Here is a 19,093-nt window from a genome sequence, read left to right on the forward strand (position 1 = left end):
AACTCTTATTCATCACTATGTTCCTCGGTCACTTCGACAAGTTAGTCGAAATACAATGCGAGCCTGATAAAGCTTCCTATGAGAGATAAACTAGAATGGTTATAAGAAAATTTAAAGGAAGAGTATTAAAGAGACAAATTGGAATGAAGAAAGCATCATTATTGCTCACCCCACAAGCGACGACGATTTAGGCATCCAATAGAATCCCTAATGGTATCTCTAACTAACTTTCTAAATCAGTCACACATCCAAGACTGGATAGATTGTAATGCTTTCATATTCCCATTTAAATGCCCACACCAAAATTTCAACAACATCTCCCTATGCCTCTCCAGATACGTTGATCTCGCATTTGATTTCCATGTTAAGTATCCACATAATGTGAGGATATTTGGCATTAGAAATAAAAATAAGAAATGTAACTAGAGTGGAAAGGACAAATACAACCTAGAACTAGCATGTGCATTTAAATCAGGGAACCCAAATCATTTTAATCTATCCAACCTTAAACTGTCCAAATGTAGGACAATTTGAGAATTTTTATGCCTCCAAAAGCTTACTATATATATGCTTGGCCACATAAAAATTCTCAAATGGGCAATTAATTGTCCTATAGTCAAACAATTACATAATCAATCACAATTGGTATTCATTATCTAGCTAATTAATAACAAAATGCATTTAAACCAAAGAAACAAATTGATAAGAAAATGGGATTGAATTTAATTCAATTTTTTTAAAATTTTTTTTTCTAATTACTTGTTAATGTAGTTCATGGTTCATGGATCCAGAGGGTGTCTCAGATAGTGGCTCATGTTGAATGTGTCTATCTTTTAGACTCAACGGGCAGATATGATAGCTCCACACTAGGACCCTTGGGTCAATGTGAAAGCGGGCTCCAAAGGAGCTACTGCTCAGGGAGCATATCTTGAGGTGTTACCTCTTCTACCAAACGGGCTATTGTTCTAAAGAAATTTAAACTAAATGTATACTAGAGATGCTTTCAAATATTTTTGACATCAAAACATTAAAACTATGTTTATATCATGATAAGAAAGAAAAGATGATTCGATCCTAGCCCTGGAAATTGCACACAATCAACATTTAGTAGCGTAAAACATGGTTTTACAACTACAAAAAATGGTGGTGAAAAGAGGAAGGTTTGTGCTTCCTTAGATATACAAGTTTAAGCCTTCTTCAATAACCCAAGATGGAAAGCTTCCTAATAATTGATTGCATGATAAATCTCTACAAATGGTGCAATTTTCAATTACTCATTCAAGTTCTCAATACCAGTAATCAAAAACTGAAATTCTAATCTCTATGTACATATTAATCATATCTAAGAAATACAAATGACATTACTACCACTGCCCATAGGTAAGGTGATAAGAGTTGCCAGACAGACCAAAAACAATAAGAAAGGATCCAGCCAAATTAGAATATTTAAGTGTCACTAAAGAGAAAGGCAGTCTCTAAGTCTTGTGGGTCCATGAGTTGGAGTTGGCCAAATTGGTGCAACTCTCTAACAATAGGGGTTGTTTAGATTGAGGTTTGCTCAAAGCCATTCACAAATTATGTATTGCAGGTGCTAGAGGAGCATGACCTATCATGTATGGAGCTTCTACATCTAAAAACTGATGGTATGATTCTAAACAGAGTTTGTTGGATTGACAACAGTTCTATTTTAGTGTACCACTTTTATGGTGTCATACCTAAGGAGATTGCTGGATTGACAATGCTATAGCTATTGGACTTAAGGGCCAATGACTTGAGTGAAACAATTCCAGCAGAGATAGACATTTCCAATTAAGGACTCACGGGTACTTAAGTGAAAGCATATTACCTATGTAATTTTTGTCTATCAGTATGTGTATAGGTATCTGACATCAATTGTGAAATCCGGTCCATTGTTTGTAATTTCAGGTTCCACCAAACACATTAAATCCCATTAGAACTCTGCAATTAAGCATGCATTGGCGAGAGTAGTACTAAGATGGTCGACCTCCTCGGAAGTCCTCGTGTTGCACCCTTCCCCTTTTTTTAAAAAATGTTCCACCAAAAGCAGGCTTCACATAATACAATATATTTTCCAAAAAAAAAAAAGAAAAAAGAATTTGATCTCAAACTTTGGATTGAACATTCGAAATACCATGATATTTTTAAACACATAATCATTGAGCAATAATGGTGTTAATTCCATCTAAAGCAATTCCATACCATTTAATCCCACCGTCCAAATAAGCCATAAACCAAATGAAAATATTCACTAGAGTTGGATATGTAACAATTGGGCATGCATGATTGAGTTTTATGCCATGTCATGCTTAGCAAAGTATCGTTCGACAGGAGAAATGATACATACCACATGTTATATCAGATCGTGGTACGTCTCCAATAAATATTTACAGCTCATGTCCAGCTGAAAGGGAGAGATAGATGATCAGATGAACCTATTTCTCCTTCATTCAATTCTCATCAAATCTCATACCATATTATTTTTCTGCAATACAAGGAGCAGAATCCCTTGCAAGTAACACATGTTTTATGCAAGCTCAAAAAAATAAAATTCTACTAACCCATCATGTTGAAGTGTACTCCTCAATGCTAGGTCTTGGCCATACAAAACGAGCGAACCACAACACGTGGAACATGAGAATGGGAAATGTTTGTGTGTGGGATCATCGTGGCATGGATATTTTAACTTTTTTATATTATTTTCATTGGTGTGGCCCATTTTAACTTTTTTAATGGGGTTGATATTTGTATGTATAGTGTACATACAGGTTCTCAACTGGTGGGGTGGAGTGTATACACATCTACACCATAGTGGGCCCACAAAGCTGAGTAGCTTAGATGCCTCAAAATATGTGGTAGCTGACCATGTGTGGTCATACTGAGAGCATGCCTACTGCTAACTAAGTACCACATGGGGGAGAATATGCATCAGATCCACCCTATCCATCAGGCGCATTGTTAGATTAATTTCCACCATCGATACTAAAATCCAGTCGAATTTAAGACTTAGTTGGGTCATGCAATGGTGTAAAATCATGCCCAAAAACTCTAAATTCACCCGTTGGGGCCCACAGTCTTGTAATATCATCATTTTCTACCAATTTATTCATCCTGACATAGTGCATTGGTTGAGTGGATTTGATGGCGCAGACATCATCCTTGGATGAGTGAATTAGATGGCACATACACATTATCTTGAAAGGCTGCCACGTGTACGCATTTCCAAGCAAGCAACACAACTTTGAACCCGGGTGTCCATTCAAATGAGCCCACAAAACTGATTGGTATAATAGATGTCACACGGACATCACGGTGGCCCCATGAAGCTTGACTACTATGGAAAAGATTGGATGCATGGATCTATCTCATTATTTCTATACCTCCTCATTTTGACCTTGATTTCTCATGCATTTGATTATATATGGTATAGGAAATCACCCCTCTAACATCAGCTATACCCCTCTAATTAAATACATGGCAGATTATTGCCCCATTTTTTTTATTTTTTAAAAAAATGAGGTTTTCATGACAATTTCCCTTGAATAAATGTTTTTTTTTTTAAAGAAGAAAAATCTACACATACCACTCCTTGCACATCGAGAATCATTGTGCTTTGATCAATGCATCATTTTTTTTTAAAAAAAGTTGAGAGACTATTGCATTCATTTGGAAAAATATACAAATTTTCATGTGGGCAACACAAAAGGACGAATGCCTCACCTATCTTGTAGCTCTACTATTTATCTACAAAGGACTAACCAAACTATTATTATTAAGGGTCGAATATTGCATATTAGACCCTAGTTATTACTTGCTTTTACGAACATGATACTGTTTAATGCCCTATTTTAATCATGTTTGTGTTGCAAGGTGGATTTACAAGCGTGGATTGAAAAGAATCCTAAAGGCATGGATGTAAGGCTCAAGAAGCACCAAGGCAAGCGACAAACCCTAGGGGAACAAGATCGAAGAAATTACACGCCAAAGATCTGAGAAAATCAGGCCACTCATGTTACACGAGCCTAAAAATTGTCTAGAATGCAAGATCACTGGGTTCCCACCATCCGTTCGGCTCAAAACTTCATATATGGCATGAGGACCACAAATTAACTATACATATCGAATTTTAGCTCTTGGATTCCTGTGGAAGTGGCCCAACAGATAGATCAGCTCATAAACCGTCAATTTTGGGGCCTGCCTGGTATCTGGATATGCTCCAGTTTTGGTCTCAACCTCTTAAATCTGATGAAAAAATGGATGGACGGAGTGGATTTCTCATAAACATTACAGTGGACACCACATGGGGGCATGAGAGTGCACATGTGGTGCACTCCCCCACTACACCGAATCTGATACCACGGTCAGCGGTCGTTGATCCGATCAAAAATAGGAAACTCTGTTTTCTCACCAGCGCCTGCACGACCAGACGCTGGGACGTGTAGTGGGCCCTCAGCGTCCATTAAATGGATGATCAGAACCGTCCATTAGTTTCAGAGGTGGGGCTTGACCCTCGCCTAGGTGGCCATTTTGCCCCTTGCACATGTATACATGTGGATCGTCTAAAAACATAGGATGAACAGTGAGTTGGTTTGATAAGATGGACCGCACCAAAACCCAATAAAAACCACTCTTTCCCATCTGATTTTTCTTCAGAAATCTAATGAACGGGTCAGATATCTCAGAAAACATCACTGTAGGTCCCACCAATCATCACATCGTCTTTTCTTTCGCAGGTCGAACGTCCGATCATTCCGGACATCCCGGACTATTTGGCGAGCATGATCATGGTCGGATCAGTGATCTAGATCATCCATAAGTCATAGAAGGGAATCTCGATTGTGCCTATACTGTCAGATCTCATGGAATGGACGATCTTGTGCCCTAGATTCAATTCAAACGCAAGATGCTATTGCTTTCTTTGCCGCGTATGATAGGGAGTGTGGTTCGCTTTCTGCTAAAGGATGTGCATAAGGAGGTCGGTTCTTCCACTCTAACCGACGTACCAACCTTATAAAAGGAGAAGAAAGGGAGAGAAAAAAAGGGAGATCAGCTGTGGAGGCGTGGAGTATAAGGAGACATGAACGAGAGAGAGGCTGAGGCCGTGGACGTGGAGACTGTTTCTATTTTTTTTTTCCTTTGCTTTTCTTCTTCATTGTTTTTTTTTCTTTCCTTTATATTTTAGTTAATCATGGCTAGCTAAACCTCTTAGCTAGGACTAAGAGGTGAAGCTTGTGGCGTGATGGGTAGTGTTCTACGGGCTTGATTCATGTTATGAACTGATTTTGATTATAGTTTGATTAATAGAACTTTCAGTTTTTAATAGTTTGTTGTGACTGAAATTGCAAAAGATCTGTTCTTCTACGGGCTTGATTCATGTTATGAATTGATTTTGATTATAGTTTGATTAATAGGAATGCTTTCAGTTTTTAATGGTTTGTTGTGACTGAAATTACAATAGATCTGTGATGGCTTTGAGTATTTCCTTTTCATTATTTTGATTGTGAAGTTAGGAAACCCTGTTGTTCACCATTGCCCCTTGGACATGGTTGGATAATGGAATCCTTCCTAACATTCAAACATCTTTCTGATTGGTTGTGGATTGGTTTAATTCTGTTGTTTACTTTGTCTCATGGGCATGGTTTTGTGATGGAATCAATTCTAATTCTCATACCTCTCATCTCTTGAAAGCTAGATCAAAGGAAGTTCAGATTGGTTTTTAATAAAATATCCTCCGACTGGATGAAGATGGGACTCTAAGTTTAGTTGTGTTCTTGAATCAAGCATAGATCTCCCTGACCTCTGCAAGTGGATCCTTGGCACCATAGTTTCCTACCTTTGAATTTTACGAGTTTTAGTTAAATAAATTCACAATTATTCCCTTCCTTTTACTTGATTTAGATTTCATCTTATTCTAGTTCTAGTTCTGGTTATTTCAGAATACATATAAGGTTCAGTCCCTGTGGATTTGATCTCGGTCTTTCCGAGATTATTACTACATCACAACCTTATACTTGGGTGTGAACAACTACCTCTATCCTCAGCCCAACCTGATTGCCCCTAACCACTCCCTATCGAGGAAAAAGGAGCCTCGAGCATGAGAGGGGAGGTCCGCTGCTATGTGGTAAAACGTCCTACCATGGACCTCACTCCCAACTTTGGCTAGATCGTCGGCCACACCATTGTCCTCTCTCGACGTGAGGGAGAACCTCAAAGTGGCCCTCTACTTTAGATGGGAGATAGTGACCTATGTGTACCAGAGAGCCCATCCCGGGTTGCCATCTTTACTGAGTAGGTCCACTAGGCTCTTAGAATCGCTCTTCATGACTATGAGTGAATGGCCTTTAGCAATAGCCAGAGCTAGGCCATCTGCCAAAGCCATAGCTTCCTTCCTGAAGTTGGTTCCCATATCATAGCCCAATGCGAACGTAAAGAGGAATTCCCTTTTACTCCCCCTGTATATCCCTCCTCTGCCAGATTGTCTCGAGTTGCCCCTAGCTGAATCGTCAACATTTACTTTAACCCAGCCATCAGCGGGTCTGGACCATGCCACAATCGAAGGATCGTTGTTGTGGATGGGTGCATATACCTAATGCCCAGTGCCTATAGGGACTATTAAGGGGAGGGGTTTACCCACTTGGGGCCAAGAAGAGAAGGGCTAATCCACTGCATACATTGAACTACCTTGCCGATTGTACGCTGCCCCATTAACCAGGCTGTCATCGAACCTGGAATTGCTCCTGGCCAGCCATAATTCCCAGAAGATTAGGCAAGGTAGGAGGCCTTGCAGTGAGAGGAAAGCATTAGAAGCTCTGGCCGTGCTCCACCAATGGTTTGCCCGAGTTGACATGGATTGGGATGACAGAATAGGCAGGTTGAACTAAATCTCAAAGAAAAACCAAACCTGCGTGGCGAGGTGACCAGTCGACGGTAGGCAGGTGATTGGATTTAGGGGGGCAGCATTCGCACCTAGATGCCATGCTAAATCCTTTCTTCATGACTCACTCGTCCACCGCGACCGCTTTCTAGAGAACCCTCCAAACAAACAACGAAATCTTGGGGGCTAATTTAGAATGCCAAACCCATCTGGCCCACATCCTGACTTTAAACTTACTAGATGGGGATGCCATCCACACATATTTGTCAGCTCCTTCTGAAGTATAAAATCCTTCATTGAAGATATGATCCTACATTTGTTAAGGTAGAAGATTTTGGAGGGGATTATGGGCCATTAGCCCATCCGGACCCAAGATACACTTCACAGACAGCCCACGAGTGTCTGGAGGAATTACCCCTAGAGCCAATTCCTGTAGCGGACCCAAACCAGTCCAATCTTGCATATAGAGATTAGAGTCCCCCTAGCCAATTAGCCACCTTGAATGGCTATCTACCAAAGGTAAGAGGGCCCTGATCTTTTTCCATAATGGGGAAGGAGGGGGAGACGAGGGAGGGGGACTGGTTGGAGGGTTGTTGAGGTGAGCTGCATACTTTTTTCTGATGAGGGAACCCCATAAACTGTCTGGGCCACCGGTTCTTGCCAACCATGCAAGCTTCATGTTGAAGCTCATCATTACTTCCTTAAGCCTCTTACATCCAAGACCCCCTTCGATTTTAGGCATTGACAATCGTTTCCAGCTCCGCCAATGGAGCGTTTTGCGGCCCTCCTCCCATCCCCATAAGAAATCAGAAAATCCTTCTCGAGAAAGACTAACACCCCTACAGGAACATCGATCACTGCTAACGTGTGTATCGGGATACTTGATAGGACATGGTTGAGAAGCGTAAGTCTGCCCACTTTGGTCAACAGCTTTGTAGAGCAACCCTGGAGGCGCTGTTAGATTTTTCACAAAAGTGACTGGAAAAGAGCTAACTTGGAGCGGCCAGAGAAGAGCGGCACGCCCAAGTAAATCAACAAGCTTTGTGAGGTGTGGATCCCGATTAGCCTCTCCATTCTCCTAATCCTATTGCTTGGCAGGTTTGTAGGGACAATCAACTTACTCTTTGGCTCGTTGAACCTTTAACCTGATATCCTCTCGAAAGCTTTCATGAAATCATTGACTATTTTGAGGGAGCTACTGGACCGTTCAGAAACAAAATCGTGTCATTGGCAAACAATAAGTGGGAGATTAGAGGGCATCCTCGCCTCAATTAGAAGGGCTTGCAGTAGCCTCTCTCTATCAATCTTCAAAAACTCTGACTGAATGCTTTAGCTAGAAGAATGAACAAGCTTAGCGATAACGAGTCCCCTTGCAGTAGGCCCCGAGATGATTTGAAGAAACTGCAGCTTTCCCCATTGATTAAAACCGAGAACCAACAGTTGCTCCGACATTTCTTGACTAGATGGATCCAATTCCAACTAAAACCAAATCTGCTTAATAATGCCATAAGTAAGCTCCACTCTACTCTACCATAAGTTTTCTTCAAGTCCAGCTTTAGCAGAACATTGGCTCCCCTTACCTTCCTACCCATATCCCTAAACACTTCCTGGGTGAGAGTGATTCTTTCAAATATGGAACGTCCCCTGACGAAAGCTCCCTGTTTAGGAGAGATCAACTTGGGAAGCATCGAATTCAACCTGTAAGCAAAGACTTACAAAAAAAAAAAAACCTGTTAGCAATGACTTTAGAGAATATTTTGTATACACAGTTACACAGGTTGATGGGGTGAAAGTCTGAAAACTTATATGAGTTACTTGATTTTGGGATGAGGTAGATGAGTGATGTTGTGAAAGCTCTTGGCATGCTACCTCCTTTGAAAAGAGACACCACTGCTTAGTGAAGGTCTTGCCCCATAATCTCCCAACATGTCGAGAAGAAAGTGCTTGAGAAGCTGTCGGGGCCTGGAGCACCATCACTAGGAATGGACTGGACAACTTCCTATACCTCTTCCATGGAAGGCTCGATCAAAAGGGCTATGTTGTCTTCAACCAGAACTGCCTGTGGGATAGCATCTAAGATATCACCGACTAGTTCAAGTGGATCTGCCATTAATAGGTTGGTAAAAAAACTAACTGCCACTTGTTTGATTCTCATCTGGTCGGTTGTCCTACCCTCTTGACCCAGGTTTATCTTTGCAACAAAAGCTCTCCTAGCTCGAACCGAAGTCGTCTGGTGAAAGAATTTGGTGTTGCGAGCGCCCTCCTTAAGCCACTTGTTCCTTGATTTCTGTTTTCAACAGACTTCTTCTAGGAACTCAATGTGACTGAGACGGTCCTTGGCTTCCTTCTCCTTGTTCTTGACTTGAAAGGCTCCATCGAGTTGGACTTCCATCTCAGCTAAGTGAAGGTCTTCCTCTGCTTTCTTGATTTGTTGGAAAATGTTACCAAAGACGTCCCTATTCTACCCCTTAATTGCGGCCTTTACGCTCTTCAGCTTGTCTTGAAGGACAAACATCAGCTGAACCGCAATGCTGGACACCCATGATGTCTTGATCAGGTCGATGAAAGAGTCGTGGAAGACCCACATCCTCTGAAATCTAAAGGGCTTTGGGCCTCCCTGGATGTCAGCTAGGAATTGAAGTAGAAGAGGGGCGTGGTCTGAATTGGTCCTGGCCAGGTGTTGGACCCGAAAACTGGGAAAACAAAGTAGCCGTTCAGAGTTACATAATACCCTGTCAAGCCTCTCCGACAAATGGTCCTCCCCGGATGGTTATTGCTCCATGTATACTTGCTCCTCGAACATGCTGTGTCTATCAGTCTCACTTGGCTGATTGCTGTCGCAAATTTTGATGAAGCTCATGGAACAGTCGGCCAGCCCCCAACCCTCTCTGTAGGGTCAGTTGTGGCTCCGATCTGTCTCAGCTCTTGCCAGAGCTGCCTATGCAACACCTTAGAGCATTTGGCGTAAATAACAGATAATAGAATCCGCTCTACTGTCCCCTAGAGGCCAACCTGAACTGAGATGATTTGGTTGGCAGCCAACACTCTTTCCACTATCAAGGGCGCATTAAAAAAGATCCAAAAATTTCCTTCTCTGCATTAGAGATACAGGCATGAAGCCAAAGCCACAGGCCTATACTGATTCTCTTACTTTCCCCTAGCATCGGTTCAAGGAGGGCTACGATACCTGGTTTATGCTGGGCAATATGCCTTCTAGCTGACCTAATAGTCCCTACATGACCCGCACCTCGAACATTCCAAACAAGGATATTATCCATCAGTTACACACCCTGAATCAACGGCCTTTTACTTCTGTTTTCTCTCTCTATCACTCCTTCTAGGGATAGGGATTTGGGAGAGTGGCCAAGATGGTTTCGTTCTTCGGGTTAATGTAACATATTGTGGTTGAGCCTTTTACAGTTTTGGAACCCCACCGGATGGTTGGCAGTTGATTTGCTCCCCGATGCCCTAGTGGAAGTTCAAACCGCTGGGTAGTTGATCCCCCTGCACTTGGGTTGAAAGAGCCACCAAGTTAGAGTTGTCAATTACTTGGATTCGTCCCCATAGACACTTCCTAACTCTGTTGCCCTACTTTGGGACTGAGTAGCTGCCAATGTTGTAAGCTGATCCTCCATTTTCCTGTGACAGTTGGGTAGCTACAATGGGAACTACTTCTTCAACTTCAACCAACAACTACCTCCGGACTTTGCACCCCAGATCTATTCCTCCTGGTAGACCACTGTTATCCGAAATCACTCCTTCTGTGTTGACAATTGCCGACTTCAATCCTAAGTGATCTTGCGTGAAGTAAAGGGGTTAAATCGATCGCCAGGTGAGGTTGGAGGTTTGGCGTCAATCCACCTTGACCTTGAGAAATCCTAAATGATTGTGGAGGAGAATTGAAGTTATCCCTACAACCAAATGGGTCATGCAATGGCCCTGAGAAGGGGGGGGGGGGGGGTCTGTAGTTCACTGTTCAGAGGGCTATTCCCTGTCGATTTCGATCTGCCTTCCTTCCCACACAACAACAGTCGATTCGGGGGTGCTAACCGAGCTGTGGGTTGTCCCTCTTGAACTAACATGACCTGATGATCTGAAGGAATAACACTCCTAATAATAAGGCTCTCCTTATGAGAAGTGAACAATACTATTGGGGTGGGGTGGACTACGGAATGTGAAGATTCTGTCCAGAGCAGTGGAGAATCGCTATTGCTTGAAGTATGGCTGTGTTGTAGATGTGGGCCTAGAGGTGGCACCAATGTGATGGGGTCTGGAACAGGGTTGTCCACGTACATATCCTCTTCAACAGAAGCTAAGAACCCCCTTGGCGTCTCCACGATTACAGACGAGACCCGGATAGGGGGAGTTTGCAGGTGGATGGTGTTGATCTCCCTTCGTGGTTGTCCCACCTGGGTTACTTTGGAACTTAAATCTGGGGTGCTATGTTGAGGGACCTTATCACTAGCAGTAGGGGAATAGGGCTGTGGGGATTTATCAGAGGTGTGTGAAGAATGGAGGGTGTGTGAAGAGAGAGAGAGAGAGAGAGAGAGAGAGAGAGAGAGAGAGAGAGACTGGGATCATAAACATAGGGTTTTTTTTTCTATTTATGGTGATCTTTTGCCAGTGCCCAGTTTTACCTAGAGCGGGCAAAGGATCCCCTAAAAGTGTCGGGTATACCCTTTTTCATTGTAGTGCGTGTAACTTTAGTCTAATAATGTCACAATTGACTGAGTTTTTTGTCTACTAATACATGGCATCCATTCATGCTACGTGACATGCATTCATGCTTTCTTGGTATATGAAATGCATGGAAAATTATTAAATGGAAGGTATGAGTCAACCAAATGTATTGAGTATTACGTGTGTGTACACATGTGAATATGTGCATGCATGATCAAGTGTACTATGTGTAATGCACATAGATAATTTATTTTGGGCTGCTATAATGTTGCCCATCATCTTGCCGCCACATGGGACCAAGCATTTTGTTGAACTACATAAAATTTTGTGTCTCCCATCTCTTGTTTTCCCTTGCTTTTAAGTCTTGGTTTGCCTTTTTTCTTTATGATATTGCTTTGCCACATTGATCGTGTACAAGTTTTTCTTCCCACATCATTACCGCCATTTAAAAGTTAATCCCAACCGTGTTCTAGATTGCTACATGAGAAAGTACATGGCTGCAAGTTGCACTGCATCACATGAAATCACACATGACGTGCATGGGTTGAGTTGGGTCACTAATCCCATTCAATGGTACTCTTTTGATGCCAACATGTAACTTGTCTACCCTCATGTGCCTATAAATACACAACCGTCTTAGCTTTTAAAGGCACCACTTGATTTCAAACACACAACTTGCCACCTTCTCTGTCTTTTTCTCGTAAAATCATGGCTCTTATTCTTGGTAGTGGTCACTCAGATGGTCCCACCACTCAACGGGAGAGAAGGAAAGAAAAAATTGGTCGTGCATGTGTAAATTATCACCCTAGTATCTGGGGTGATCGCTTCATTGCAGCCTCTCAAGATGACAAGGTGAGAGAGTTATTTCCATGTGTTCAATAAGTAAATCAGTCAGTGCCAATATATACATATATCCACCTATAGTTGAGGGTGTGTATGTTATGTTCCCAGTTGAACTGGTTTGATGAATTTTAAGGCCTTGCATGTAGGCTTCAAAGATATGGAATCTAGTAGAGCCTAAAGTGATTGCATGGGTGCATACATATTAAGTGTCATCATTTACACATACACACGCATATACATACATTTGTTTTAAGTAAAAAAATTTCTTTGTTTTAAGTAATTTAAAATTGTTGTAATTAATCATTTCTCCAAAATCTATAAAAATCTTGAAACCAATGTGATATTTCTTGCTATGATTGTCTGACTATTTGTGGCATTAACATAGGAGCTTGATCCATGCACTAAGCAACATGCTGAAAAACTGAAGGAAGAAGTGAAGAAAATGATTTGTGATATCAATAATTCATATCAAAAAATGACTTTGATTGATGCAATTCAATGCCTTGGTGTCACCTACCACTTTGAAATGGACATAGAAAAAGAATTACATCAGATGTATGATGAAAAAATCGATAATAATGATAATGGTGATAATCTCCGTGCTACTGCTCTCCGATTTCGACTACTAAGGCAACAAGGGTATAATGTGTCATCTGGTAAGTATCCTTCAAATAAATGATGCATGCATCTGTGTGCATGTATGTAACATGCATGCATTTGTTGGCACATATGCGCGCCCACAAACATATACAAATAGAAAATAGATGTATGCATTTACATGCCCACACATGGCCACAACAGGTGCTTCATTTTAGTATCATTGCTCAAAGTCAAATAAAATCATTTGTCAAGTCCTGAAAATTTTGGATTGTGAAACAAATGTGTTTAGAAAGTTTAAAGACAATGAGGGTAAGTTCAAGGCAACATTTAGTAGTGACATTTGGGGTTTATTAAGTTTATATGAAGCAGCATACCTTGGTATACATGGGGATGATATACTAGATGAAGCCATTATCTTCACCACCAAGCACCTCAAGTTGGCATTGCCGCATCTTACCTCTCCCCTAAGAAAGCTAGTAGAACTCGCATTAGAAGTGCCACTTTGCAAGCGCATTGAGAGGCTACAGTCAAGATACTACATCTCAATCTATGAGGAAGACAAGGAACGAAGTGATGTACTATTGGAGTTTTCAAAGTTAGATTACAATTTATTACAGTCCTTGCATAGGAGGGAGCTAAGAGAAATCTCAATGTAAGTTTTATACTATGCATGGGAGTTTTCTCCCAGGAAATTATCTAAACATCCAAATGGTTCAATATTCACTTGTGCCATTGCTAGCAACCCATCTTGCAATAATCACAAAGGAATGATGATCTTATCCATTTGATCAATAGCATGTAATATGGACAATCGGATTAAATATAGAAACAAAATAGGTTCGTTCACCATCTTATGATATAAAATGGGCCTCAACATAAATTCTTTATGATTTCAAAGGACCGTGGTATGGTTCAATATTGCTAACGATCCCATCCATATGGTTTGGAAAAAATATGGATGTTTGCAATACAATGGCCCAAATTCAAAGGGTTATGATCATTCATTCCACATGATTTTTGCAACATGGCTTGCCCCAATGTTAAGTATGGATGGGCACTTTGGGTCAGTAATTAGCCATCCAATATATCAATTCAAAGCTTTAATGACGTTAGTAACATTTCTCTAGACACATAAGGGAAGTAAACCCTATGAGGTTCACCATCATTTATGTATTTTATCCACTCTGTCCATCCATTTTACTAGATAATTTTAAGGCTTGAGCCCTAAAATGAAGCATATCCAAAACTCAAATGGACCAAATCACATAAAATAGTGTGAATTGAATGTTTACCATTGAAAAATTATTGGCGGTACTACCAAAAAAACAGGGCAACGCCGACGGGTAAAAATCCTCGGAATTGACCTTCCCTGATGGCTAAAAGCCATTGGACGGTCCGTCGGGAAAGGGGGCGTGAGCATTGCTCGCCGATAGATTTAAACCATGTCTGTATTAGATAAAGCTGATGTTTGTGTTTTCCCTTCATCCATGTCTGTATGATCTTATGAACGGGTTGGATGACAAATAAACATCACTGTGATGCTTAGCAAGGTTTCAACGGTGGAAATCATTATTCCCACCGTTTCATGTGTTATGATCCACTTGAGCTCTGGATATGCTTCAATTTTGGCCTCAACCCCTTAAACGAGCTAGGAAAATGGACGGAGGGCATGGATAAACCACATACATTCACGTTAGCACAACTGAGTTTACTCAGTAGGATAAGAGCCTACCAAGTAACTCAGTAGGCAATCTGATTTCACACACAAAATGTTGATTTCATCAATGATTAGGGAACCTTCATATTACACAAGAAATTAGTTTGTGCATACCAATGATAAGGCTACTCAAGCCATTGATATGAAGGCTCCCATCTTGCATACACCACACCCTTTTCTTCCATTTAATGCGATTGTTGTTATTGTGTGCCTTCTTACTCATGTTTGCATGCCAACTTTCAAAAGATCAAGGGTTGTCTATTTGAAAATAATAAATACCAGGGCTTATAATCCTTGGCCCACATGTGCATCGTTAGAAAAGTTACCTTTTAACATGGGTTCGATTGTTTATGTGTCTTTCATAGCTGGTGGAAGGAAAAGGACTTTGCTGGAAAGCTTCCATTTGCCAGAGATAGAGTGGTGGAGTGCTACTTTTGGATATTAGGAGTGTACTTCCAGCCACGTTATTCACGAGCTAGAAGGATGATGACAAAAATGATAGCCTTAACATCAGTTATGGATGACATTTACGACGTATATGGTACATTGGAGGAGCTTGAACTATATACCACTACACTTGAAAGGTTTGATACAACCTTACATGTGGGTTATCCTTGCACCGATCCAAATCATCCAAAAATGTGGAGATTGTGGTCCAAAAATTGATGGCTAAATCAAAATTAGTCATTCATGGTTCAAAATTGGATAAGGTGATCATCTGATCAATGAGATTTGTGGGATGCAGCGTCTAAAATGATGCCCCCAATTTGTATGTGGATCGATCATGGGTATGCCATGTGTACAGTAGCTGATGGTTTCATATGGACAATGTACATTGACCATTTTTAGTTGAAAAAGTGCAATTGGGTACTTCAATTTTTCAGGTGGGATCGTGGAGATATCGATCAGCTGCCAGACTACATGAAAGTACATTTTGTGGCACTCTTAGATGTGGTCGATGCATTTGAGGATGAACTAAATTGGGAGGGAAAATCATACCATGTGCACTACTTAAAGGAAGCGGTAGGTTGCAGTTCCATTGAAATTAAAACTGCAGTAGCCTAGCTAGGGCACGTGCCTACCACTGGCTGAGCCTGAAGTAGACTGCGTCCTACCCTTACCAATCTCTGGTCGGGAGCTAGCAGATTTGTGTGGGGGACCACCGTGATGTATTTGTTTGTCCACGCCCTCCTTTTCTTTTCTCATGTCATTTTAAGGTACAAAAATCAGGTAGATCCAATGCTCAAGTGGACCACACCGAATAGTAAGCTTTGGTTGCATTCATTGCATAAAACATTAAATGCAAGTCATCTTAGGTTGCATTAATTTAATGCAAGATTCATCTATGGTGTAGTTCACTTAAGCGTTGGATTTCCCCCAATTTTGGGTTAATACGTTAACCTTAGAAAAGGGATGGATAGTGTGGATAAACAGATACATCTTGGTGGGCCCCCACAGATCTACCTGCTTCACGCTAGAGACCACCGGTTAGGGCACAATCCCCTTTGACTGAGCCCATGTGGTTAGAACTTAAATGAGATTCACCCGGTACATCAAGTCTTATGCCTCATAGGAAACAGTTGGGATAACCCACCATTAGTTTTGTGTAGGGACCATCCTGATGTTTATATGCCACCCCATCCAATCATATCATGTGCCTAATCCACAAGAAAGGATGGCTAAAAAAGTCCCAATATTCCAAGACAAATATGGCCAATATATAATGAGAATTTTTATACATTTTGAATTCCTAGCCCACCCAAGTGTTGAATCCACAGTCTGGGATGAAAGCAAAAAAGGGGATGGAGTGTTATACCGGGTGGATTTCATGCAGCATCAAATCATTAGTGGACCTTAGGTATAGTTACCACTTAGCATGTAGGTACCTATGCAAGGTTGCCAACAAATTTCCTTAAACCATCAATGTGCATTTTGCATGGTTCAATCGGTAAAGATAGCCTAGCAGTACATATAATTGTTAATATTATTTATTTCTTTCTTTGATTTTCTTTGTTTATCTTTTTATTTTCTCTTTTTTGTTTTCTAGTTTAAAAATCTGAACAAAGCCTACTTAGACGAAGCAAGATGGGCTAGTTCAGGATATGTGCCAACCCTTGAGGAGTACATGCGTGTTGCTTTAATGAGTTCTGGTTATCCTATGCTTTCTGTGGCATCTCTCGTTGGCATGGGTGAAGTTGTAACAAAGGAGGTCCTTGAGTGGGCCATCCATGTACCACCAATGATTAGGACTTGTTTTACAGTTGCCCGACTGATGGATGACATCCCATCAAACAAGGTATGATATATCCAATGAAAAAAGATATTGTCCTTAACCCTTGTGTTGACCAAACACATTAGCTAGCCATTTTTTTGGGACAAAATTTTTATACATGTGGCATATATGTAACTCAAGTTAAACCGTCCAACTCTTCGGCCCAACTTTATATGAGTCATGATCCATAAATTACAATGAACTGACGATCCTAAGTGGCCTATTGATGGACATGTAATGAATAATTAAGATGGAAAATAGCGAACAGACCCATTGTAGCAAATAAATGTCCACTAATCATAGGTCAGGATCATCTAATCAATATTTTTTTTTCTTTTTTACTTTTACAAACTAGGTCCCACAGTTTAGATGATTTGATTAGAGTTACATTTATGCTGTAATAGCTAGTGCCTGAAGCATTCTGCCTTGTTATCAAATAAGTCTCCTGTTCAAATGATTTTGAGAAAAAAATTTAATTTGTTAAAATGATTTTGTTAAATTTTAAAATTCTTAATTTCAATTTTTTCATATTTTATTTTATAATTATTACTTTTCATTTGTGAAAATTTTTTAGAGACTATTTCCTTGATTATATGAGAAACACTGAAAAATGATTCAAACTATCTATATATAGCATAAAAGGTTTATCTTCAGTTGATGACCACCCATCACATAGGGCCTTCCTTGGAGATTGATTGTCTTTTTAAGATTAATTTAATCAGCCAATACCGATATCCAATCATTAGCAAAGAATATGGATAGTCCAAATTGATCATATGCTGTGTAACTTTATAATATAAATAAAATTAAAAGTCTTAGAAAAATAAAAATCTATTTTGAAAGGAATTTATTTTACAAATACAAAAATAAATCTCTACTATTTAATGAATTTAGATGAAAACATAAAATTGAAAAAATATATATTACCCAAAACAAGAAGAAAATAGAGATGAGTGATATTTTTTTTTCCATCTAATAATGTGTGAAGCTTGAACAAGAGAGACAACATGTTGCATCAGCAGTAGAGTGCTACATGAAAGAGCATGCAATCTCGTACGAAGAGACTATTCAAAAGCTCCAAGAAATGGTTGCACAAGGATGGAAAGACATCAACAAGGAATGCCTTAAACCCACTCCAGTTCCTATGGCTGTGATTATCTGGGTCCTGAATCTTGCACGCGTGCTCAAAGTCATATACCAGCATGGAGACCTATACACCAATTCCAACGTTGAGACCAAAGAACGGATTACAAAGGTGCTTGTGGAACCCATCCCGCTTTGAGATGATGGGGCATGCTCTATCTTGTTATACATTGACCGTTAATCTTGTGATGTGTCGGCGGCAAGAGCCTACCTGATATTAGCTTTATTGAATAAAGAAATGGTGCAATTATATCTCAGCTATTAAACATCTCATCCTGCATACATAAAAAATTGGGCCATGTGGATGACAAGTTAGAAATTAGACATATGCCATGTTATTAGAGCTGTAAGTACATAAATTGTTATACATATGAAGCTTCCATCCTTGGCACCGATTTTACCTTTACCTAACCAAAAAAGAAAAAGGAAAGAAAATGTATGGCTTGTTAGGATTGCTGAAGACTAAAAATGAAGAAATGATATTTTGTTGGGAAACACCATTTCTAAAATGTTGTGGGAAAGTGTTAATAGCGAAAAAGTCCTTAAATCATATTCAATTTCGGAGCAAACAACGGAATGTCAAATGGAATCAGTGTGAGTTAAGAACGGAATCTTAGATGTTATTAAAATTACCTTTCAAAGAGTCTGAAATCTCTCCATTCTAAATTCAGATAAACCAGATGTAGGCCAAATCCTGAAATCGCGCAATTCTGCAAAATACCTAGGTACCTCGTTGTATATTGGAGGGAAATGAACCCCTAATATCCAAGCTATAGGTTTGGGATATTATTGAAGGTCATTTAAACGCCTTCTAGAAAAGCCCAAGATCAACTCAATCCAACTTGGAACAAAGAAATTATTACTTCCTCATCACAAGCCACCAAACCTAGTGGCTTCAGCTAAGGAGATTTACACCTTGTGATTACTTTGTGACTTTTTTTTTTGT

The 19,093-nt window shown here is 40.3% G+C and overlaps 1 protein-coding gene across 1 annotated transcript; it reads left to right on the forward strand.

Moving 5' to 3' along the window:
• Positions 1 to 12,223: 12,223 nt before the first annotated feature.
• Positions 12,224 to 18,323, forward strand: LOC131235377 (beta-cubebene synthase-like). Its single transcript, XM_058232541.1, has 7 exons — positions 12,224 to 12,424; positions 12,801 to 13,072; positions 13,296 to 13,667; positions 15,098 to 15,316; positions 15,617 to 15,755; positions 16,780 to 17,028; positions 17,993 to 18,323. The coding sequence occupies exons 1-7, from the start codon at positions 12,281 to 12,283 to the stop codon at positions 18,284 to 18,286; spliced, it is 1,689 nt and encodes a 562-aa protein (XP_058088524.1). The 5' UTR covers positions 12,224 to 12,280; the 3' UTR covers positions 18,287 to 18,323.
• The last annotated feature ends 770 nt before the right edge of the window (positions 18,324 to 19,093 follow it).

This window comes from Magnolia sinica, chromosome 19 (assembly GCF_029962835.1).
Source record: "Magnolia sinica isolate HGM2019 chromosome 19, MsV1, whole genome shotgun sequence".
NCBI classification, from domain to species: domain Eukaryota; kingdom Viridiplantae; phylum Streptophyta; class Magnoliopsida; order Magnoliales; family Magnoliaceae; genus Magnolia; species Magnolia sinica.